General features: G+C 47.0%; 1 protein-coding gene across 1 annotated transcript; it reads left to right on the forward strand.

Annotated features, from left to right (window-relative positions):
• Window positions 1–10,193: 10,193 nt before the first annotated feature.
• MYF6 (myogenic factor 6) lies at window positions 10,194–13,288 on the forward strand. Its single transcript, XM_082241155.1, has 3 exons — window positions 10,194–11,141; window positions 11,362–11,452; window positions 12,806–13,288. The coding sequence occupies exons 1-3, from the start codon at window positions 10,545–10,547 to the stop codon at window positions 12,922–12,924; spliced, it is 807 nt and encodes a 268-aa protein (XP_082097281.1). The 5' UTR covers window positions 10,194–10,544; the 3' UTR covers window positions 12,925–13,288.
• The last annotated feature ends 11,441 nt before the right edge of the window (window positions 13,289–24,729 follow it).

Genomic DNA, 24,729 nt, shown 5'->3' on the forward strand with positions numbered 1-24,729 from the left:
CTGCACCAGGGCAATCTAGATGGATTTTATATCTATAAGATTTTGCAGGCTTTGGCTGTGAACTGGGGCCCTGCAAGGGGGGAAAAAGTCAAGTTGCGCCCCACTGCTTCAAATTGGGCCCCACTGGCTAGCCCTGAGTCTCATAGTTGCTGGGCCTGAGTTGCCCTGCCCTTGCATGAAGTCTTGGGTTTGCAATTTTGGGAGAGGGGAGACTGCCCACTGGGGAATGGGAGGGCTGGCGAGGCCCCCTAGATTTAGAGGCCCTAGGCTTCAGCCTACTTAGCCTATACATAAATCTGGCACTGGAGTTAGGTAGGTTCACCTGTAAATGTGAACTGAATGGAATTTCTCCCCTGCCCCTCATTTTACACTCCCCTGGAAGAACCTGAAAATTTGGAGATTTGGGGCTTGTAGTGGAGTGGCAATTGGAAAAGGCAATTGAACCACTTGTTTAATGTTTCGCTGAGCTCTCATTGGTGGGATGGAAGTAAGTAAGGGGGATGACACCATCTTGCACTTCTCTGTTCTTTTCCAGGTTTTTGGTTTGCTCCTCCCATTGAGAACAATGGAAGACAAATTTACTATGCCAGTTCCAGCAGCAGTTTAGAGAAATGCTTCAGCTCTGTGGCAGAGCATCTTGTCTGCAGAAAATTCTGGTTTCTCCAAGGACTGTGAATGTCTCATGCCTAAAATCTTGCCATGGACAGTCTGTGTAGACAAGATTGAGCTAAATGGACCCAATGATCAGACTTGGTATAAGGCAGCTTCCTATGTTCCTAGTTTCCCCCCTAGTTTGGGGTGCCTTCCCCTGGTCTGCCCCAGCTGCAAGAAAACATCTCTCTCCCATATTGGTCTCTACAGCCACAGTAGGTACTGTAATCTTCCAACAATTCTCCATTGTCTCCCAAGAAAGACGGATGCCAACCAACCAACCAACCAACCAACCTGCTTTCAGTATCAGCAGAGCAAGGTCAACTGATGTTTCTGTCATGAGAGGAAGGAAATATTCAACACTGGATCTCTCTTTCTGATGGTTGGTGTTCCTGTTTTTAGAGACAAACATTCGATGCTTCCTATCGCCCATACAACACCCTCCCAGGGACTGTAGAACTGCAAAGACCATGAATCCATCAATAATTTTTAGTCTTCTGAACTCTATTTGCCAGTTAACATAGGCAGCTATGTTATCAATATCCTCAGCAAATAGCTACTTAGCAAAATAGATGATAGATAGATGATAGATAGATAGATAGATAGATAGATAGATAGATAGATAGAAAGATAGATAGATAGATAGATGATAGATAGATAGATAGATGATAGATAGATAGATAGATGATAGATAGATAGATAGATAGATAGATGATAGATAGGCAGAAATTTGAACGTACAGAAGGTGGGTAGGATGTAGTAACGTGAAATTCTAATCACCTAAAATACTAAACTAAAACTGTTAGCATCTACTCTGTTCACTACAATTGCCTTGTTCAGCCTGGTGGTATATTCTTTTCCAGAAAGAAGGAGGGAAATACTTATTTTTACAAGAGGAACTTCGAATTGACAGGGGCATGTAACAATGATTAAGAATCTGTTGCTCTTATTTTAGACCTTTATTGCTTCAACTACATGAGCAGCTGTTGGTTCTTTTTTTAATTCAGCAACCCAGAAGGGCTGTTGGCCTACTACACTATACAGAAAGTTTGATAAGAAATTCTAGCTAGTCATGGGGGTGCCTATTTGAGTGCCACGTGTGGTATCCCAAAATGCTAATTCTGGGTCTTGTCTGGTGATTTGGGAGGCCGTAGCTCAGTGCTTTGCATGCAGAAGATGCCAGGTTCAATTCCCAGGCAGGGCTGGAAATGCACATAGAGTCTGGAACCCTGGAAAGCTGCTGCCAGAACGTGTAGAAAATACTGAGTAAAATGGACCTATGGTTTGATTTAATACATGGCTGCTTCCTGTGTTCCTTCATTCCATTTGTAAAACCTTTAGATTTCCAGAGTGCTCCTCTGCCTAGGCTGGTGCCTAGGCTGGTGTGCCTCTTCTCCCTCCCTCCATCCATCCTTTTCTACTACTTTCCTGTGTAGCAGTTGTTTGACATGTTCTCCTCTTTCTGTTCCAATAAGAAGGAAGGAGTGGCATTGCAATCCCTTGCTATTTCACCCAATGACTGTGGGAGCTGTGTCAACCCTTCTAGGAATGTGCTTTTCTTGGAAGATCACCATAGCTGGTAAGAAGAACCCTGGAACACTGAAGCCTTTGCATCTTCAACAGCCAACCAGGCAACCCCTGTGGCTTTGGGAATCATTTACAGCTAATGTTGCTCTTGCCTTTAACTTCAGGCATATGTGGCCATGACCGGCAGATCTCTAGACACATTGCATAGGCCTTCCAGCAAATGAAAGACAGTTCCTTTGCATTTTGCAAAGCATGGGAAATACAATCAAAGCTTCATCTATTTGCTTGGATAATAGTTGCTCTCTTTATCTCTCTCTATATATGAGATAACATGTAGCTACTAACTTCACTGTTTGATATCAAATCAAACAATATAAGCGAATAAAAATTATGTGCCTGCCTTTTCACTGTCAACAATCTCCATGCCATCACCTCATTGTCTCCAATGATGTTTGTATTCACAGTTGTTCTAAGTGCTGTTGAGGAAGAAGTAGCCATAGAATGTTGGCAGTCATAGCTACAATATCACCCCTGAAAAGTGGTCCCATTCCCCACCCATGAAATGTTTGCTAATGATGGGGTGAAGACCTGGACCTTTCAGTGCTGAACTTAAAGACAGGGCAGGTTCAGAGGGGTGAAGGCAGTCCTTAAGATAGCCTGTAGCATGGAGACTAGCTGCAACCAATTTGAAGCTAGGTAAGATGAGAAGGCATCAGAAGCAAGATTTGTGACCTAGAATGTTTCAGGGTGACCAAGAAGTCCAAACGTTACTGCAAAGGCCTTGTGTGCAGCCGAAAGGGAGACCCCGTGCTGAGAGAGGCCATAGCATTTCTTAGAACGATTTGACTCTAGTTGCCTTAGCTTGTATCCATAGTTACAGAGAGTACAGTTGGGAGTACAGTATTATGGATACTCTGCCAGCTTTGCAGCTGTGCAAGGAGTTCTGACACTATGTGTGATAATAGAGGTCACACCCAAGGTTGTCTCTGCTTCTCCATAAAGAACCAATTTCCCCTCAGAAGCCATTTGTAGAAAGCTTTCCTATGTCTTTCTGTGCTAACAACAGGCTTGAAAGGAGTCTTCTGCAAAGTATGAGGTGTGAAAACCAATTTAAGTAGAGAAGATTAGGAAGGTGCACTTACTTTCTGTTCCATTCTTGGTAGGGGCTCAAAGCAGAATCTGTTTATAGTCATGTGAGACTTGCATAGATCCAAGGATCTCAAATCTGTGCCATTATCTCAAGATGAGGATTTTTACAACTTTTACATGCATACCCAAACATATTGGACTGGACTGAGGATCATGTGGTAAAATCCTTTAAAAATATTTGCAAATGTGAACAGTCCAAGCCAAACCAAACCCCAACTTTGGGACCTATTTATTATGTTGACCTTTATACACTCTTTCTCTGTACTGCTCCTTTCTCTCTTTCTAGATGGAGAAGATCCATAGAAGGGGTCCACATGGCTCAGGGCAGTGGACATATCTGGTACATTGAGAAAGTACCGTGGGCACCAGCCACAAAATGGCTGCTGTGGGCATGTGGTATAATTTCTTTGCAGGAGAAGCCGAGCTAATGCAAATAGGAAGTGAGCTGGAAGACCAAACAGTCCCTTGTGTCTTTTGGATTTTTGAAGGGATATTTACCAAGGTCTTTTGTGCAAAACAGGAGGAAGTCCTGGCTGTTGTGATCATGCCTGCAAGTCCACGAAAACCTAAACATAGGAATAATCATATTAGAGCCTTCAGCCTACTTGCCTATAAGCTACTTATTCTTCATCCCTCTCACACAACACAGAATGCTGTAATGCTCTAGGTAACTTCATATGATTGTAACTACCAATATTCATTCCGAACAGAAATACAGCCAAAGCTGTAGGTGACAAGGGTCACAAAGTACTGAGGCATGGCAATATTGCAAATTTCCAATGGGTTCCTTTTTTATAAAGGCCAGAGATGAGTGGCCAAATTGGGACGCTTTGTTAGTTATCAAAAGTAGATGCTCCAATGCCCCTAGTTCAGATCCAGCTGTTTGAGCCACAATAAATGGCCTCTGGTGCCCATTCCAAACGGAATGGGTGCCAGGAAATGACAGGAACAGGTTGAACAAGAAACTTCCTTGCTCAGTATCTCTATGGTGCCTTCTATACTACAGAAAGTTCCTTGTATGAATACCATTCACTGTTGTATGCTGCAACTGTTCTCCAAAATTTCCTCTTAAGGTGGAATAACTAAGTCTTAACCCATTTTAACTGGCATATTATAGTCACAATCGGGGTGATTTAAATCTTGTTTTCGGTATCTGTCTGAGAAGGTGATCAAGAGGGTTGTTAGGCACTTTCCAAACCACAAATACACGGAGAAAATGTGCAATGACAAGATCTATTGGTTTTAAAATTTGATTGCATTGATTATCCCAATTATAGGCTAAGTGCTACATTTTTTCATGAAAATGTAGTGAGTGCTGCATGTAATTTCAGGAATAAAAGCATCATTAAGTCCCCTGTGTCTCTGTTATCACAACATTTCAAATAAATTGACCTTTAATAATTGTGCAAGTTGGCTCTTGAACAGCGCTCAGTGACCATCCTTGGACTGTGAAATCCCTGCTGCCACCATTACGAATGGGGATATCTTGCTATAGAATAAATGTGTTTATGCAGTGGTGGTGATTTGTCACTGCAGACCATGACACAGGCATGAAGGCATCTGCCACTTAGAACTATGCATCATAACCACCCAATGTGAGAATGGTAATAAAACACTGCCTTCCTATTTTAAAGTAGAAGCGTCTGTTTAGTTAGCAAGGTTGCACCTCGAGACGACGAGAAGGACTTGTAACTGATCTGAACACAAAAGTCCATTTCTGTTCAAAGGGCAACAATAATAATTAGTAACACTTGCCCAGCCAAGATCTCAGCAAAGTAAGACGCCTCTACCAAGAACAGAAACAAAAAGATCAAACAGAAAATCGGCCATCCAAATAGATTTTCTGATTGAGTCTCACCTTTATTCATATATGTCCACAAACATTTTATTATTCTAGAGCTAAGCGATATTAGCAAGTATTAATTGGAAAAAATAACTGTCTACATTTCAAAGATATGTGTACAAGAGCTAACGTTTAACATATAGTATGTTTCAATAGGATTGTGTGTGCTTAAATTATTAAAACATACCTAGGTACATGATTATTCTTTCAGTTGCTTTGAAATATGAATTTCTCCACATGCTTAGAAACTGCAGTTTGTTCAAAATACAGCTGCAAGATTACAAATCAGGATTAGATATGATCGTATTACACTGTACTTTACAGTGGAATGGGTCCAAATTAAAGTGCTGATTTTGACCTTTATAAACCTTCATGGCTTGGGATCACAGCATCTGAAGCCTGTCTCAACCTTTGCTTATTCCTATCCTCTCCCCATCTAGTGTGTGTCAGGTAAGAGGGAGAGGGTCTTGTCCGTAACATCACACCGGTTGTGGAATGCCTTCCCCAAGGATGCTTGCCTGACATCTACACTGATGCCACCTTTTTGCGGTGCCTCTGCCCCCACTCTGCTAACCTTTGCACAAAAACTGTTTTGTCACTGTGAGGTTCTTACATGGTCGTGTTTAGATTTCAGATCCTGCCACTTTTCATCCATTGCGCCTTGGTGCTTTTAAATGCATTTGAGTGTATTTTTTATTATTTACATTATAAACTACCCTAACGGTCTATCAGGAGCATGGGATGTGAATTCCGACAATAAACACACATCAAACAAATATTTGCCCTTTGACTACAATACAGGTCAAATATTGATGGTGGGGTGTGAGTAAATAATTTTATTTTCATACATAAATGGTGTGAAAGATGGATGGTGATGTTATTAATAATCACAGAATCATAGAGTTGGAAGGGACCCTGAGAATCATCTAGTCCAGGGGTCTGCAACCCGCGGCTCCGGAGCCGCATGTGGCTCTTTTACATCTTTGCTGCGGCTCCGGGGTGGATACTAGCGAGGGGAGGAGGCGCATTGTGCGCCCTGACACTCCTCACTGTGGCGGGCGCTGTACTGGCTGTGACGTCGCATGGGGGCAGTGCGTGCGTTAGTCACGCACCATCCCGACATCACCTTCCCGCCCGCTGTCAGATCGTGGCTCTGGAGATATATTTGTTTTAAATGTCGCAATGGTTTTGCGGCTCCCAGTTGTTGTTTTTTCTTCAGAAACGGGTCCAAGTGGCTCTTTTTGTCTTAAAGGTTGCAGACCCCTGATCTAGTCCAAGCCCCTGAAATGCAGGAATAAGTAGCTGTCCCAAATGGGCATTGAAACTGTAACCTTGGTGCTATCAGCACCATGCACTGAGCTATCCCGAAGTTAAGTACTGCTTTATTGTAGCAAGTGTGTTTAAAAAGCCTCAGGAGGCAAACTCTGCACACCAAACACTAACTACTTAGCCCTCTTGCTGCTGTCTCTGAACTAGCTTGTAACAAGCAGGAGAGCATATGCAGAAATCCCTGCCCATTGCCACCTTGCAGCTGCAGGCTCAAGTCGGGCTGCGGCCTAAGGAGGGAAAATTTGTCCTCCTAACTGCTTCCTCCAATGGCTTGAATGATGAGGCTTCCAACCAGCACCTAATAATAATGATTGTGCCAGTCAAGGAAGGCAATTCTACATGATTCGTCTTCAACTAGATCCCACAAATTCATAGTCAGAGGTGCCCTAGATCCAAACATATCTTATCCAGAGTTATTTCACTTGATAAATGTGACATTTTGTCATTTATATATGCTGATAAGTGCCATATATAAATAACTGCACCATCAAATAGCACACTGAATGTGTGAAATAGCAGATCAACTGTTACACACGCATCCTTTCCCCTCAAACAGAAGATCAGAGATGTATATGACTGTCTCCCGTATACATCTTCATTAAATGTGCAGTGTGAGTCATGTGCATTCCCACAACACTTTAAATACTGTACAGTCTACTTACATACTCATCTGCAAGTGTTGAAGTCCGAAGTAATGACATTTTAAAAGATTGAGCAATGCACAATATATGCATGTGTGAACTGGCTTCACATTTAAGGAATTACGGTATTTGTTTCAGAATGAAGAAATTTCAAAATGAGAGCAAGCACTCTTATTGAAGATTTACAGCTCTTTCCTATGGTCCACAATGGCTGGGGAGTTAGTGATGCAGTCTAGGGTCTTAAGGACTGAACATTAGGGTCCCAGCATCAGCACTGCAGGAAGTCAGCTTATATCCTCAATCCATCACTTGGAGCTGGACATACTCCCAGCACCTGGACAGCAGCAGTCCTCAATCCCTTCAAAGGGGTTGGTGAAGGGTTATGAAGTGGGGAGGGCGCAGAAAGTGAGGTTATTATCAATACCAGAGATTCACAGACTTATCTCATTTGTCTTGTATAAATTGCCACAATCGGGTTTTTTTAGTACAAACCATTGTCTGTGCATCTGTATCTATCAGTATCTTTTGCATTTTGGATCCCAGCTAAAGATGGAGTTCTTTGCCCGTAATTTCATCATAAAATTGTACTCCGTGCAGCACATTCTTTGCATTATAACAAGAATTTGGAATTTCGGTCCCAAGGCCAATTAACAAGTCTATTTCTGAAGTGTGAAGTTCTCCCAATAGCTTTATTTTCATGTGGGAATCCATATGCGTGAAACAGCCCCATGCGAAAAACTGAAAAGTGGTCATGTACAGAAAATCGTAATTTTCACGCATTTTCCCTGATGTGGTCACATTTTTGTGTTGCCCCACCCACTTCTCCAAGTAGAAGCTGTTTTGCACAAGTAGGAAATCAGCTATCACAGAAAAAGTTTGTCACTTAATGAGATAAACGTGTGGCTTCATATTGAAAAATCATGACTCAGCGCGATTTTTTCAAAATTAGGGATTTTACAAAAAAATGAAATATTGACCACACTATTATGCTTTTTTCAGCTGCAAAGCAGCTTTCTGAAAAGGACAGATTAGAACTTTTTTCATGTCTGAAATATGAAATTTGCACCACTTCTGGTTAAGTTTCTGATTTTTGACTATAAAATAATAAAAAAGATAATTAAAACAGTAAAAATCTTACAGAAGGGTGGAAAAGGGTGAGGTAATGGCATATTAGTCATTGCAAATGGAGAAGGACATTTGCAGGGTAACTATGGTGCTCCTAGAAGAAAAAGGAAAAGGAAAAGTGGACATATTAAGTTTAACCCTTCCTTCCCCTCCTTTTCATTATGGATGAGCCAATCTCATGTCAGAGTTAGAGAGGTCTGGTGTCTAATCCCCCAGTATCTACTCATTAAAAACTAAAGCCCGCTGATTCTGATATCAGTGGAAAAATCAAAATAGTTTAATTGGTATCAGATTTTTACAAAAACAAAAAAGGCCCAGGAATAAATTGCAACACAGGAATGGGAGAACTGGCAGAAAAACAGGCCTGCCTCTTAAACTCAGCTGTGCTGTGTTCCTAGTCACATATAGTGAGGGTGGCTAACCTGTGTCTTTCCTCATGTTGCTGACCTAACCATTGGTCATGCAGGCTAGGGCTGGAGGGTCACAGATTAGTCACCTCTGACACATTGAAAGACATCTTCTTGGCATTCATAAAAATGTATCTTTCTCCGCAATTTAATCCCTAAACTAACTGAAAGCCTACGGCCATAGATACAAGCAGAGCATCTACTGTATCCAGATTGTATATCCAGAGAAGTGGTGACATAATAAAAATTGTTTTGCCAAGTAGGTTTGACCTAGCTATCCAATTGTCTCACCACAGATTAGTTGTTTTTTCATGCACACCCAGAGGAATGGCTGGCTCACCTCCATTCATCACTTTGTATCTGCAGCATCACAGTGGTTCAGTCTGTGCATAACACTAAATTGTGGCTAAGCATAAATGTGCAAGCATGCTAGAAACTGGGGCCACTGCGCTACACCCCTGGTTCTGCTGCCACTGCACTACCCAAGGTGAAGCCGTGGTTTGGCTTAGCGTTACATCTGAACCAAAGCTCATGGTCTGTTCCAAAACAAACTACAAGTTTCCACCATGGCTTGTTCTGGGCTTACCATTAACATCTGTAAGACTTTCGTTTTGAATATTGGCTGAATTGCAAACTGAACAATTTGAGGTGGGCTGGACATGGGACAGGCCCACTCAGTGCACAGCGGCAAGAACCAGCCTGGTTTTGTGATTGGTTAAATTATTTCTATCTTGCCCTTAATCCAGCAATTTAACTTGAAGTCTCATTAGACAGAACGTGGTTTGGGAGATTCCAGGGACAGAGCCCAGAGACACTCCACCATCACCACCAGTAGCATCAGAGGCTGGGGCTCTTCTTCCTGGCAGCATCCCCTTGGAGCAGGGATCGGGAACTTGTGTCACCCTCCTGGCATTGTCAGGCTCCAACCTCCATCAGTCCCAGGCAGTGTGGTCAATGGTGACAAGAGTTGTCCTACAACACCTGGAGGATGCTAGAAGTTTCCCAATTCCTCTTCAAGAAGCCCAAGCACTACCAGTAGCAAGTCCCAGGCTACTTTCACTTTATCATAGGGATTGAAAACTTGTGGACTCCAACTTCCACCAGCCCCTGCTGCTAGCACAACCAGCTGTCAAGGTTGATGGGAGATGTGCTCCAGCAACATCCAGAGGACCACAAGATCCCCATCCTTGCTTTGTGACCTTGAGCTGGTCCTAAGGCATTTAGGCCTTAGGAGTGACATGTTGTTGCCCAGATGGGCGGGGTACTAATTAATTAATTAATTGATTGATTCATTATTCTATTGTTGCTGTTTTTAAAGCACAACCCCACAAAGTTATTAGCTGGCCTATTTGCAAGTATAATCATTAGCGCCTAGCCAGAGTTCTATATTTAGACCAAGGCTGGGAAGGGAGAGGGGATTTTCGTTTGAAGCTCTTTGGCCTGAAACCAACCTGCCGCATTTCACTCACGCCCATGCCAGCAAGCGATTCCCATGTGTCCAACTTTGTCACTCTGGCTATGCTGGACGGGTCTCAGGTTCAGAAAGCTGGGAGCGGGCTTTGGGGAGAAGGGGAATCTCTCCCCAAGGCCTCTTCTTCCTCTACTAGGCTACGATGGTCTCTGGCTGTCGCTCTGTCCGGCCAGGAGCAGCAGCACCCAGAAGGAGCGTCGTGTTGGCCGGGCTCGCCGAGGGTGATGCGCCGCGACAGCTAAACCGGGGATAGGGTTTCAGCGGCGACTCTATATATAAAGCAGCCGGGGGCCCTGATGTCAGCGCGCTAATTAAATTCCGCCGGGCCGGGCGGCTTCTCTGCGGGGGCTTCTCGGTCGGGAGCCCCTCCGAGAGAGGCGCGCAGAGGCGGCGGGAGAGCCATGATGATGGACCTTTTCGAGCCCGGCTCCTATTTCTTCTACTTGGACGCCGTCGACCATGGAGGCCTGCAGGCCCTGGACATGGCCGACGAGGGGTCGCCGCTGTACCCGGGCAGCGAGGGCCCCTTGTCGCCCAGCTCGTGCCCCGATCAGCTGGCCCCGGAGGCCGGAGGGGGCGGCGGGGGCGACAGCAGCAGCGGCAGCAGCAGCATCGGGGCCGACGAGGAGCAGCACGTGCTGGCGCCGCCGGGCCTGCAGGCGCCCCACTGCCCGGGCCAGTGCCTCATGTGGGCTTGCAAGACGTGCAAGCGGAAATCGGCGCCCACCGACCGGCGCAAGGCGGCCACGCTGCGCGAGAGGAGGCGCCTGAAGAAGATCAACGAGGCCTTCGAGGCGCTCAAGAGGCGCACGGTGGCCAACCCCAACCAGCGCCTGCCCAAGGTGGAGATCCTGCGCAGCGCCATCAGCTACATCGAGAGGCTCCAGGATCTCCTTCACCGCCTCGACCAGCAGGACAAGAGCCACCAGCAGCTCCTGCTGCCCGCCAACGGGGGCGCCGTCGGAGACGCCTTCGCCGGCAGCGCCAAGCAGGGCCATGTAAGCGCCACTGCCGCGCGCAAAAGGCGCGGTCGCCTCCCCTAGCCCCGCTCCGAGTTGGCGAGGGGGGCGCAGCCGGGCCAGCGGCGGATCTGCTGCTGCTGCTGTTGCTGCCGCCGATCGGCACTCCCCTTTCGTGCCAGCCCCCTCCCTCTCCCTCTCCCCCTGCCCCACTCCCGCCCCCAACTCTCTCTCTTTCTCTCCTTCCTTCCTTCCTCAGGTGCCCCCGCCCGACTTCTTGAGCCCCTGCAGCGCCGACTGGCCCAGCGGCTCGGAGCATTCCAGGGCGCTGCCCATCGGTGCCAAGGAAGGTAAAGCTCCACACTGACAAGGAGACTGGGGGGTGGGGTGGGGTGTTTCATCTGGCTGGGAGACTCGGGATTGTTGTGCCCCCTACTACGCCCTCTCTTCCCCCACGCGCAGCCCAAATGCTTTCACTTCGCAGGATTCGCCTGGTTCGCCTACTCACATTTGCGCGCGCGCGCGCACACGCGAAGTCCCACATTTCTGGCGCCGACGGGTCCCCTGGAGCAGCCCTGCTTCCCAAGGGACTCTTTCCCCGAGAGATGGCGGCTGGTTTGGAAGGGGAGGGGAGGGGGCGGCTCACAGACGCCTTTGAAAGTTTCTGCCCTAATAAATCAGGCGCAGCGCGATCCTAAGCACTGAGCTAAGCAGCACCTCCTCTCTACAGCGCGGGTACTTAAGTTTGCAAGCGCGGTCTCTGTCCTAAGGAGAAGCGCACAGAAGGAATCCCGACGTTTCCTTTCAACACCAGCTGCGAGTTGCACCTGTTCCGCTCCTTTATCAGGCCAAACCTGGGTAATCTTCCCAATGCGTTTGCTTTCTGGAGAGCTCCCGTTGGATGGCTCAGGAGGGTGAATTGCCTCGAGAGTTGCCTGCAGGATCGCACTACACTGCACCCCCATTCCGTCCTGAGCTCACTGACTTGGAAGCGGACCCGATTCTTTCAGCGGCGATTTCGCAATAGGGTCCTCCTCAGCCTGTGATCCTAAAAACACGTCCTCTGAGAGGCACAAATCCCCCCACAACTAGAAAATTGTGCTTGTTTACTTTGGATGTTTTGGGCTTGTGAGTAAAATTCTCGCTGGAAATGAATGGGATTCACGTTTCTAAATAACTCCCGGGGGGGGGGGGCTAACAATGTCAGTCTGTTGCATCTGTCTAAGTGGCGTGTGTCCCAGAAAGGTGATAACACACGGAGGGGTCCCCTGGGTGATCGATCTCTTCGTCATTTGGAATAGATCTGCAAGGGATTCCGGCTGCCAATTCTTTTAACGATGAGACCCCAACTCCTTGAATTCGGCGGAAGAAACGAATATATATGGGTGGTAACCAGAAGTGTCAGCCCCGTGCTGACAATAAATGGCCGGATTCAGAATCTCCACCACCACGATTTTATTCTAAACTGCCTGCCTTTTGCACCTGACTTGGGGTTGGTAGATCTTGGGATTCCACCTTTTTTGCAACAAAACAGATCTGACGCGCCTGTCCGCCCCTTCCGTGATCAGTGTGTGGGTCTTTCAGGGGCTCCTGCCGTGGTATTCTGTGGGTGCTTTTCGGTTCAGAAACACAAGTGGCTCGTGAGGAGGATGGGGCCCCGATCCCGCGTGCGCTAAACTGCCTTTCCCCCCTTCCAAACCCAGGGAATCCCCTTGGCGACTCGTCCGCGTCGAGCAGCCTCCGTTGCCTCTCCTCTATCGTGGACAGCATCTCGTCGGAAGACCGCAAAGTACCCAGCGGGGAGGAAGTCGTGGAGAAGTAGCCGGCCTGGTAGTATTTTTGGAAACATGCAGCAGCCCCGCAAGGGACGGTCTCTCTCCCTCCCTCCCTCCCCGCCCCTCCCCCTCCACTTCGCCCTTTGGACTAAATCACAATTAATTTAATCTTCTGGAAATCCTAGATGGGGTGGAGGGCGGCGTTGTGGAAAAGAACACACAGCTGAACAAATAATAAACGCATCTTCTTAAAAGGAAGTTTTGCCCTCCGACAAAAGTGCGCCCCCCTCCCCGCAAAACCAATTTTCAGAGGTATTTTTATTTTACCGAACGTTGCCTCGACCACCCCAACCCTCTCCTTTTATAATTAATATATTGCCTTGTGGTTTACTGAGGGTCTTTTCTTTGGGTAACACAGTTCATTCCTGTTTGAAGGAAGTCCCTGGTTGCCTTGTATTCTCTTCTCTCTCTTTTTTTTAAAGTTCCTGAGATTTAGGGTTTGTGTTTGCGTGGGTTTTGTTTTTGTATATAATGTTAGTACTTTTCTTTATCTCTTATTCCCTTTTTTAACAAAGACAAAAAAATGATTATCTATTTAAAATGTGGAAAGTGATCCTGTATATAAGAAAAGCTAGATAAAGTTTCCAAGGTTGTAAAATAAATCTCTTTGTGTAAAAAAGAAGAAGCTGTGCTTGAATATTTTTAGCCTTTTGGCGTTTGTGTGATTCAACTGAAGACTCTAAGCTGGCGGGGGAGAGATAAATGATATGGGTTCTTCTCTTTCTCTAACCCCGACCCCCAAAAAGGAACAATCGGGACCGCTTTTTCAGAAACGTACTAGCGGTTATTGAAACGGATGGCATTTCCTCGTGCGTGGGATTATTTTAAGATGAGCTCTGGCCATTTGTTCTACTGAAATAGTACGAGTGCCTCCTGTGAAGTCATAAAATGAATGGGACAACAGCAGAGTAAATGGCTTAGGAACAGAAAGAGCGAGAGAGAGCACTTTCATTATTTGTGGCTTGCCTTCTTCGCTTGTCGCTTTTACCCAACAACCTCCCATTCTGTATTCTCAAGTCGCTAGGCCTCATGCATTCAAAGAGCATCTACTGCCGCGAATCCACGCTTTTCTTGTTCTTTTGCCGGCTTTCCAGAGATCACTCCTCCGGGTGTGCCTTTTGCATCCGATCTCCGCATATTGCCAGGATCTATTCCCCCTCCCCTCCCCCCATTGGCGGGTTGTGCGCCTGGGTTGCACTCCAGCCTTGTTTAAAGCAGAATGGATGGGCGTGAGATCCAGAGGCTCCGACAGGAGGCTGCCCAGTCCCTTGAGATGTGGAGAAGGGGCGTCTCACGTGATGAAGGGGTTAAGTGGCTGAGAGGAAGGGGCCAAGCGCGCACCTCTGGAGGAAAACAATCCGCTTCTGAGGCTGGCAAGGCGAGCCTCTTCCTCCCAGGGAGAACAGCCCTTAGTTGTAACCAGAGTTGTTTATCATCCCAAGAAGGGACGACCACCAAGAATCCACAACCCTCCCCCCACGTCTCTCTTCCCTGCCCTCCTCCTGCGTCCCCGCCAGCCTCACCATGCAGAGCGAGAGGAAACATGTCCAATTCTCTGCAAGGCGCTTTATGGGTTTGTCCCGGTTCTGCGTATTTGGTGGTTTGGTGCTGCTACTTAATTATGTTCTGAGACTCTCATGATATTTATGGTTGCAACTTGTTTAAATTGTTTTTAATATTGTGGTTTAATGCTGCAAGTCGCCCTGGGACCTTAAGGTAAAGGGCGGGTAATTATTATTATTGTTGTTGTTAATAATAATAATAATAATAATAATAATAATCTCGAGGGTGGCAGATCTCTCAGCCTCTCATTCAGAGACTGCTGATCTGGAGATTTTCCCTTGCCTTCCTATCTTAACGGGCTGTGGCTGTGAACATCATTCTTTGCATCTTCCTAAAGTCTCGATCCTGCGTTCACTTACTTGGGAGTAAGGCACATGGAAATCCGTGCGACTTTCTTCTGAGTAAACATGGACTCTGTGTGCGTGTGTGATTCACAGGCAAAATTGCGCCTGCCCGATTATTATTTTTTTATCACGCTCCATCCTCAACAGAGAATAGCTCAGTCCTGAGCTGTTAGAATAATCATGATTTTTAAAGCAATCTTGCATCGTGTCGCCTTCTAGAAGGGCAGTATCTGGGCCTGCTTACGCGGAAGTAAGGCCCTAGGACTTACTTCCGAGTAAAGAGGGATAGATTCACGGTGTCGATTCAGTTCCACGTGTTATATAATTTCGCCTGACCTCAACATTTTGTCCTATTCTTTTCAGTAGGATTTATTCCCGAGTAAGTGCGCAGAGGACTCCAGTCTGGCATCTTAGTTACAAGAGGAGAATTTTACTCCGATATTTTGAAGGTCGCCTACCATTCCAAACTCTGGAAGACGATTATGTTCAGAGAATAGTCCTTTTTACACACTCAGCCACTCCAAACCTGTAATGTTATCTGCACGATTTCATATATATTGCGACTGTCATCAATGCAGGGTCACGTCACAGTCTTCTTAGCGACTTTACATCAAAGTCCCACTGAGTCCAAAAGCGTTCTACTACATTATATAGAGAAAACCCTGGTTTATTATCCTTAGAGCAATTGGATTTAGCAAATCTGTGTGTATGAAGAGCAGCCCTTCGCGAACCTAGATGCTGACCGACGCTTCTCTTTTATTACCTGTAGAGTCTTTGTGTCTTAAGGCCTAGAAACTTAAAAGCTGTCCGTGCTTTTAAGTTGAAAGGGTCTGCAGGGAAGAGTCCCTCTGCCTTGAGAGACCAAACTGTCCCTGGCGCGACTCTGTTGATCTCGAAAGCGGGAAAGTTTTTAGGAGCCCCAAACCATCCGAAGGAAACAGCAGCCAGGAACGAAAACTATCCCCCCCGCCCGCCAATGTCTGTGCGTCCCCGCCTAGTCCCAGCTCCTCCTTGTGATATTTTAGCCTTACCAAACGGTGTTGGGTTCCCCTTCCGTCCTTGTCTTCTCCCTGCAAAGCGCAGTAACGTGAGAAATTGTTTGGAGTAAACGGGACTTCCAAGAAGGTTTCTCATTAAAGAAAGAAAATAGTCTCTCTCCCCGGACCTGCCCCCCCCCCAGCCCAATGCGACCTCGGTGGCTGCAGCCAAAGAGACCCCGGGTGTGTTTGCAATTACACTGTTTGGATTTGATATTAAGAATGATAATCTTTACCTAACTCTAAAGCCAAAGCAAACGCGGCCGTTGGAAGCACAACTCTGGAGAAAGATAAGCAGGTTTTGTGTCTGGATCTAGTGAGAGGTCTCTCCACCCACCCCCTTTATTTGCTCCCCCAAGCCCACCCACTAGGGAGAAGGTGGTCTGCAAAAGGAGCAGCTGGAGAACGAAGGAAAGAGATTTATTCGTCTTGGGGCTGATTGAAACAAGGTCAGCTTTACCTGCAGGTTGGACTTCCTACATCCTTGATTCATCTGATGGACCTCAGAGAATAGGAGACCATCCCGCTGCTGCCCCTAGCCTCACATCCGCACCAGACAGTTAAAGCGCCCGGTTTTCTCAAAAAAATCTTGGGGACAATACTTTAACCCACATGGAACCACAATTCCCAGCACGCTTAACAAACTAAGGGGGAGGACTGTGCTTGGCAGATCTTTGCAGGGAGAAGACAATGGGGTGGTCGCAGAGGCAATGTGTCTGTTACTGCAGAGCGTCTATAGGCAACAAGCCAATACAGTGGTACCTCAGGTTAAGTACTTAATTCGTTCCGGAGGTCTGTTCTTAACCTGAAACTGTTCTTAACCTGAAGCACCACTTTAGCTAATGGGGCCTCCCGCTGCCGCCGGAGCACGATTTCTGCTCTCATCCTGAAGCAAAGTTCTTAACCTGAAGCACTATTTCTGGGTTAGCGGAGTGTGTAACCTGAAGCGTATGTAACCTGAAGCGTATGTAACCCGAGGTACCACTGTAATAGATTGCTTTGTCGTGTTGTTGTTGTTGTTGTTGTATATTTCCTGCCATTTCTCCCAACATGGTTCTCAGTCTCCCATTCAGGCACTGTCCAGTCCCAGACTTGCAGAGTTTCAGCAAGCAGATGGCCTCATGCACCCTCTCTCACCATACCATAACCCAGGCTTCCTCAACCTCGGCCCTCCAGATGTTTTTTTGGCCTACAACTCCCATGATCCCTAGCTAACAGGACCAGTGGTCAGGGATGATGGGAATTGTAGTCTCAAAACAAATGGAGGGTCGAGGTTGAGGAAGCCTGCCGTAACCAATATGGAGCTTCTGAGAGCTCAAAGCGCTTCACGGCAGTCTTCAGGACAAGCCTCTAAGCTAGGGCACATGGTTTAACCTGCTGGATTCTGATGGTTTTGATCCACTAGAATTTTGAGAGCTTTCAGGTGGGCGTTAATGTTGGGGTTGGAATAAATATACAGTGGTACCTCGGATTACATACGCTTCAGGTTACAGACTCTGTTAACCCAGAAATATTACCTCGGGTTAAGAACTTTGCTTCAGGATGAGAACAGAAATCGTGCAGCAGCAGGAGGCCCCATTAGCTAAAGTGGTGCTTCAGGTTAAGAACAGTTTCAGGTTAAGAACAGACCTCCAGAACGAATTAAGTTCTTAACCCGAGGTACCACTCTCTGTGTGTGTGTGTGGGTGGGTGGGTGGGTGGGTGTCTTCTCTAATTAAAGATAAAAAAATTACAAGTGCACAGAGTAAGATAAGATGGGGAAAAGAAGGGGGGGGGGGAGGGAAAGAAATAGAACCCATGCAGAAAACAAAAGAGAACGAGGAGGGGGAGAAAAATTGTATACATTAAAAAAATGGTTATTGTTGTTAACTAGACCTTAACCTAGTACGGTATTTATAAAAATGAAAATTGGAGTTCCACATGCTAGTTCCACTAGTTTGCTTGTTTTCAGTGTCCATGTGATGCCGTTGTCATGAAAATGCGGGGTCAGCCCCCCCCCCCCATGAGGCCAGGTGTGGCGGGGGGGCACATGAGGTGCCAAAATATATTTACCTGGCTCTGTCAAATTGCCAGTCCATACTGCACCCAATAATGATAATAATAATAATAATCCAATTTACCCTCTGTAGGTGATATCTGATACATTTTTTTAAAAAAACGTTGTCATTGACCCCTTTGCAATATATCAATGACCTGTTTGAAGTATTCCACGCACACACCCCGCCCCAAAGCACCCTTTGTCATGTCAACAAGATGGTCATGGCCCTTTGCTGAAAAAATAAATCCACTTCATCTGTTTGCTGAACACTTGTGGTTCTAGTAACAGAATCCTGAGCATGGAGCCAATCCGATGCTTCCCCCCCCCCCTGCATAGACTCATACAAAATAACTAGAATGCATCGTGAATCTGAACAGCGTTCCATCTCCTCCACCCTCAACTGCACGCAGTTTCGGGGGAACTCTAGTGGCTTGAAACCCAGCAGTGTATCATCTGAACCCGGATCCCACTTGGTCATTCATCCTTCCAGTGAGAACCAACAAGCTTCCCCACCTCACCCCGCCGCCCGACCCTCAACTAGGTCCCATGCTCGAATTGCTTGCTTTAATGAGCATCTGTTGAATCATTTCTAGCTGTTGAAACTGCTGCCTTGTTTAGATGGGGCGGGCTGGCTGCTGGTGGTGGAAGGAGCTGAAGTCGCCAGATTGTTTCAGAATGCCGTGTTGTGAGATCTACGGGTGAACTGCGGTATACAAATTTAATACATACGTACATAGTCATCAGTTTGCCAATCTGAGAATCAGCTGTCTGGAGAGAAACGCAGCCAGCGCCTCTGGAACAGGGAACCCGGGACAGCGCACCCGAGGGCCCAAAGGAGTCCCGGGCCTCTTGCCCCTGGCCTGATGCTCACGTTGCCTCCCGCAGGTCGCTTTTGATCTCGGCCAGGCCAGGCCAATGGCTTCTGCAGCTGGGCCGGAGCCTTCCCGCGGCTGGGCCAGGTACGGCTGTGTTGACATAGGTGCGCTCTCGGGCGCAGACGGGCCCCGCAGCCCAGTAGAGGTTGGGGGGGGGGGATCTGCCAGCGGCAGGGGAGTCTTTGGGGACCCCTTGAAGGTACCAGCCCCCCACCCCACCCCGCATATGTTGAATGGTGAAAAACTGAGCTTTCTAAGGAGGAAATCATTTCCTTGAGGACCAGCGTCTGGAGCTCGAGGTTTTTCCTTGTCCCGCGTTGCCAACTCAGCCATCTCCATCTGAGCTGGTCTTTGCATAAAATCTCTCTCTTTCTTTTACCTGAATGTTGCCCCGTGGTCCCCCCCCCCAGCCTTCTCTTCCAAATCAATCGCGGCTGTCACGCCGTCCTAAGAAGTTTCTCTGTCCCCAGAACACTTTGGCTGAAGGCGCATGGCTACAGAGCCACCGGCATTCCTGACAAAGGAGGAAGCGACGGCAACATTTGCTACCCGCCTTTCACCATGAGATCCCAGGGCCAGTTACAACAATGTGAATTCCCCGCCCCCCGTATTAAACTCAGTTAAAACGGTTGCCATGTTATCAATCTTAAGACCGCCTATCTTTCTTCCGTTACTTATTTACATCGTGCGAAACTTTGCTATATACATCAAACAACATTGCGTTTGATAAATGCAAAGATTTTGCAGACTCCTTCCCCACACTGTAGCAAAAAAGTAAGTACAGTGGTACCTCGGGTTAAGTACTTAATTCGTTCCGGAGGTCCGTTCTTAACCTGAAACTGTTCTTAACCTGAAGCACCACTTTAGCTAATGGGGCCACCTGCTGCCGTTGCGCCGCTGCTGCACGATTTCTGTTCTCATCCTGAAGCAAAGTTCTTAACCCGAGGTACTATTTCTGGGTTAGCGGAGTCTGTAACCTGAAGCGTATGTAACCTGAAGCGTATGTAACCCGAGGTACCACTGTATTCTGGATTGGAATCTCCATGGGATGGGGAATAGATCCTGTGCAGCAGAAACATACGCAAAAGTATGGGAGCAGGCCAGACTCCCTGTCCTTCGGTAGTTTTGGCAACTTATTCTGGCAATGAGAGTTTAGTTCTCCCTTGACTTCCCATTGACTCGAATCCTGGCTGGACCTGGAATTGAAAGCAGGTTCAATCTCTAGCCAGCCTCTCTTAAGCCCTGCGTAAAAATTTTCACAGCTCTGTAGAGGCCTCTGAAAATGTCGGAGAGGGAACGGGTCAACTTCTTGCCGGCTCTCTCCCCTCCACGTGCAGCCTCTCACTCACTCAGTCGGTGCCCGGTTCCCACAAGTGCCTCCTCCGGGGGTGGGGGCTCCTTTGCTCCCCCACTCCCTGCTTCTCTGGTTCCTCTCTCCGGCTGGACGTTTGCAAATTTGTTTTGAGATCGGCTTACAAAAAGGGAGCCGGCTCCTCGGAGAGATACCAAATGCACTTTTGCTGGAGTGACGACACACACAGACCAGCGCTCCTTTTAGCAGGAGAAAGCAGCCGAGGACTTTCCCAAAAGCTCTGGACAAAGGAGACGAGAGCTGACGTGCTGTAAGCGCAAATATCCCTTCAATAATCATCACAACGAAGGCTGGAGGGATCGCTTCTTACTCAAGAGAAAGGAAGAAGGACTGGGCTGCGTACACACCATAAATTTAAAGCACATAGCTTCCAGGAAAGAATCATGGGAAACTGTAGTTTGTTCAGTCTGTTGTTAAGCTCTGTGAGGGGTAAACTACAGTTTCCATGGTTTTGGGGGCGGTGTGCTTCAAACGTGCTCATCAAAAATTGATAGTATTGTTGATTCAATGGCTCATTTTTTGTTTCTCTGTGAGGGTGCATCTAAACTCCAAATAAACTACGAAAAAGACTCAATCTCTCTCCTTCTCCGGGGGAAAAACCCGAGTTCTTCCAAAATCTGAAGAAATCTTTTATTCCCATGTATTTTGACAGCATTCCTGCAAAGACACTTTCCCCTCTGTACTTTCAGACGTTCAGAAACTCCCTGATAGAAGCATGATTAGCTGTCAAGTAATGATTGGAGCTTCGAGGCTGTTGACTTGAAAATGTGCACATTCGCCATAAGCGAGCTTTTTAAACAGCACATTGGCGCGGAATATGCAAAAGCTACTAAGCGCTTTCTGAGCAACGCCTGGCGAATGTGCACAATAACTGGCGTCTCTGCACATTCTCCTTTCAGCCGACAAGAATCAGCTCTCTATGAGCTAGTGGTGTACCCTTCATCCAAGCTAGTTCTCGCCTTCTTAACGATTTCTTTTCGACTGCACCAGCCATGCTTCCCATCCCTTTGCGCATCTGCTCGAGTATTTGATGCCCCCTGAGGTCACGAAGCAACAAGGCGAGCGACGCGCAGCGCTTCTGGTCCTCCTGATAGGAATCAAACTGTATTATTAGCCCCGCTGCGAGGCCCTCTCAGCCACCGAGCTGATTTGCAGAGCAAGCGCCCTGGAAAAGGCGGCTGGCGCTTGCAAAAGATCAAGTTTATTTGTGTTCTTCGGAGGATAAATCGGTAAACGGGTTAATTTTCGCCCCTGGGGAATCCGCGAGCTCAAAACCTCCATCGGAGCCCGTCCTCGAGTTACAGCTCACCAGATACCTCTTTCTTTGCTTGGTGGGCGATTCCTCCCCGAAACCAGAGGAACGGTTCCGTCGGTTGTCCAGAAGTTTATTTTCTACCAGCGTCTCTCCCTTTGCAAACTGCTTTAGAGCAGCGTTCGCCAACCTGGTGCTCGCGACAACCCCCATCAGCCCTAGCCAACGTTATGGTGGCTGGGAAGTTATTAGGGGAGAGAGATGACTCCATTTACCTGTATCAAGTGGGGAATATATTCAAAGCGTGTGTGAGAGACAGACACGCCTGTGCTTTATAATAGGCAGAAATCGCCTTCGCTAAAATGAAAGCTTTATATTATGTATTAACTTATTAAAAATTATATATAGATATATAGATATATTAAGGAAATGTGAATAATATATATATATATATATATATATATATATATATATATATATATATATGCAGCATTCACCTTTCCTTAAAATATTAATTGAAGGCACCTCTGTTACCTTTCGCTTTTATTTATTGTAAAGTAGTCCATCATCAATTATTATTGATGATCGATCCACCCCAGTGAAGATGGACGTGATCGCCAATTCTCAGTAAAATTTCCAGGTTTCTTTTTTTTTTGGGGGGGGGGGGTGAAGTGTAGACATAGCCCTGATCACGGCTCTCCTTCGAGCAGCGAAGAAGGGACTCAGCAATTCATCTGTTAATTGTTCATACAAGACATTTACTTTGGGTCTGTATTTGTGTACGTCCCTTCAAATACCTTTTGACTTACTTATTACTACTTCTCTTTCGATGCGTTTCAACGCTGAAAATAAAGTGTTTTTTTTTTTATTTTAAAAAAGTAACAAATAAGTTACAAAATGAACCCAAGACCCGCACAAAATCAGTATTAGTCCACTGAAGCCAATGATTTAACTTCCTTTTCGGATTCGTTCGCCTACACTACATCATAGATAGGAAACCTTTTTCAACAGGTGGAGGGCCGCATTCCTTTCTAGACAATGTTCCCGGGGCCACATTCCAGTGGCGGGCGGGTCCAGAAGCAAATGTGGGCGGAGCAACGAAATTTGCCTTCCTAGACGAACTTCTTCCACCCCGCTTTCTCGCATCCAGGCCAGCAAGAAGCCTTGCCAGAAGGCAAGAGCTTTCTCTGCATCTGGACTCAGGAACACGGATCGAAACTGCCCTCTCCCTTCCTATGCGCACGTTTAATACCGACCTCTTTCCATAGGAAAAGTAGCGCTTAAAAAGTGCAGGTTGCGAACTGGGGAAAGCATGCTGGGGCCTTGGCGAAGGCCTTTTCCTAGCCCACCTTGAGGCTCCCCCTCCCTCCGCCTGCCCTGCTGCACTTCTTAATTGCTGGGACCTCGGGGAGGCTGTTCCCACCGCCTCGCGTCAAGCTACTCAGGATCTGTGAGACTCGAAACTTTACCCTGAGAGGAGGGGCGGGGCGGGCGGTGGCAGCTGGAACGCATCTGTAACGGTGCAGAGACAGGATTGGAGCCGCCTCCCGCCGGCGCAGCCTCTGTCAAAATGAAACCGCAGCAAGGGGGAAAATAAGAGAGCGAGGAGAAAAGGCGGCAGGGCAAGAGTTGCTTGGGCTAAAGCAGCCTGTCTTTGGGCTGGGAAATCAGAAAGAGCAGTGGCTTCCGGTGACTCTGCAGAAGCAGGGGCTGGGGGGGGGGAACCAAGTCAAGATTTTAACACCCCATGCGCCCCACTCCACAAATCCTTATCTCTCCCTGCTGTAGTAGTAGTAGTAGTAGTAGTAGTAATAATAATAATAATAATAATAATAATAATAATAATAATAATAATAATAATAATAATTTTATACCCTGCCCATCTGGGCGGTTCCCAATAGAATATTAAAAACACGATAAAAGATCAAACATTAAAAACTTCCCTAAGCAGGGCTGCTTTCAGATGTCTTCTAAAAGTCAGATAGTTGTTTATTTCCTTAACATCTGATGGGAGGGCATTCCACAGGTCTAACAGTCAACGGGGCTTTAAATGTTGGCTCCTTGCTTGCCCAGTGATCTTAACCGTTCGGTTTAAGAAAGTGTCAGCCTTTGAGAGGGTGGGGTGGAAGGAGAATTATGTGAAAATTTTCCTCCTCCTGCCCATCAGAAAATTCCCAATTTCTGGTAGAACATTGGGTAGCATTCTCCAAACCCGCCGCACTGGGAAGCCAGGAGTTCTGAAAACTTTGACCAGTCATTAGAAAGGAGCGTGTGTGTGTTCTGGTATTATTACTATTACAATACAGTGGTACCCCAGGTTAAGTACTTAATTCGTTCCGGAGGTCTGTTCTTAACCTGAAACTGTTCTTAACCTGAAGCACCACTTTAGCCAATGGGGCCTCCTGCTGCTGCCTCGCCGCCAGAGCACGATTTCTGTTTTCACCCTGAAGCAAAGTTCTTAACCCGAGGTACTATTTCTGGGTTAGTGGAGTCTGTAACCTGAAGCTTATGTAACCCGAGGTACCACTGTACTGTCCATAGGTAGCTCAAGAGACTCTTAATCTCAGGGTTGTGGGTTCGAGCCCCACGTTGGGTGAAAGATTGCATTGCAGGCAGTTGGACTAGATGACCCTAGCGTCTCTTCCAACTCTACAATTCGATGATTCTAGGATAGAGACTCTAGGGCTGCGATCGTCCCTATGAAACCGGGGTGGGGGGAGCGGACGGACACACATAGTAATTTTAACTCATAGGAACAGCAGGAAGGTCTTTTCCGAATGTGCCTGCCGCATTGCCTAACGGCTTTTAAGCTGGTTCTTTCAATTGCCCTTCGTGTTCCGTTTGGCACCTCTGCTTCCATGGACAAGCGCGGCTACCTGAAATCTTCGACGATTGTCCAACTTTGTTCTCTTCTTAAGAACAAAGGTCAGCCCGTTCGAAAGCTGCATTCCTAGCCACGTCTACTCAGAAGGAAGTCCTAAACTCCCAGGAAAGTGGAGTTAGGAATGCACCCTTCCTTGGAAAGAGGACTTTCCCTGTGGGATTTCCTTCTAAACAGAAGGCCTAGGATGGAGCCATCGGCTTCCTGAAGGCGGGAACTGACCTGACACTTAACTGAGCCGTCGCGTTTTTGAAAGGCGGCCTGCCTCTCCCCCCCCCCTTCCTGGTTGCTCCTGCTTGTCTCTCTTCCTTCTGCTCTGATCTCCAAAGTGTTACTAATTGAGCCTCCCGGATCCGCGCCTTTAAAAGGCAGCAGCCAAAAGGAGCTGGGAAAGAGACTGTTGTCCCCTTGGGAGAGAGGAGGGGGAAGC

The sequence above is a fragment of the Podarcis vaucheri genome (genome assembly GCF_965113315.1).
Source record: "Podarcis vaucheri genome assembly, chromosome: 10".
Classification (NCBI taxonomy): domain Eukaryota; kingdom Metazoa; phylum Chordata; class Lepidosauria; order Squamata; family Lacertidae; genus Podarcis; species Podarcis vaucheri.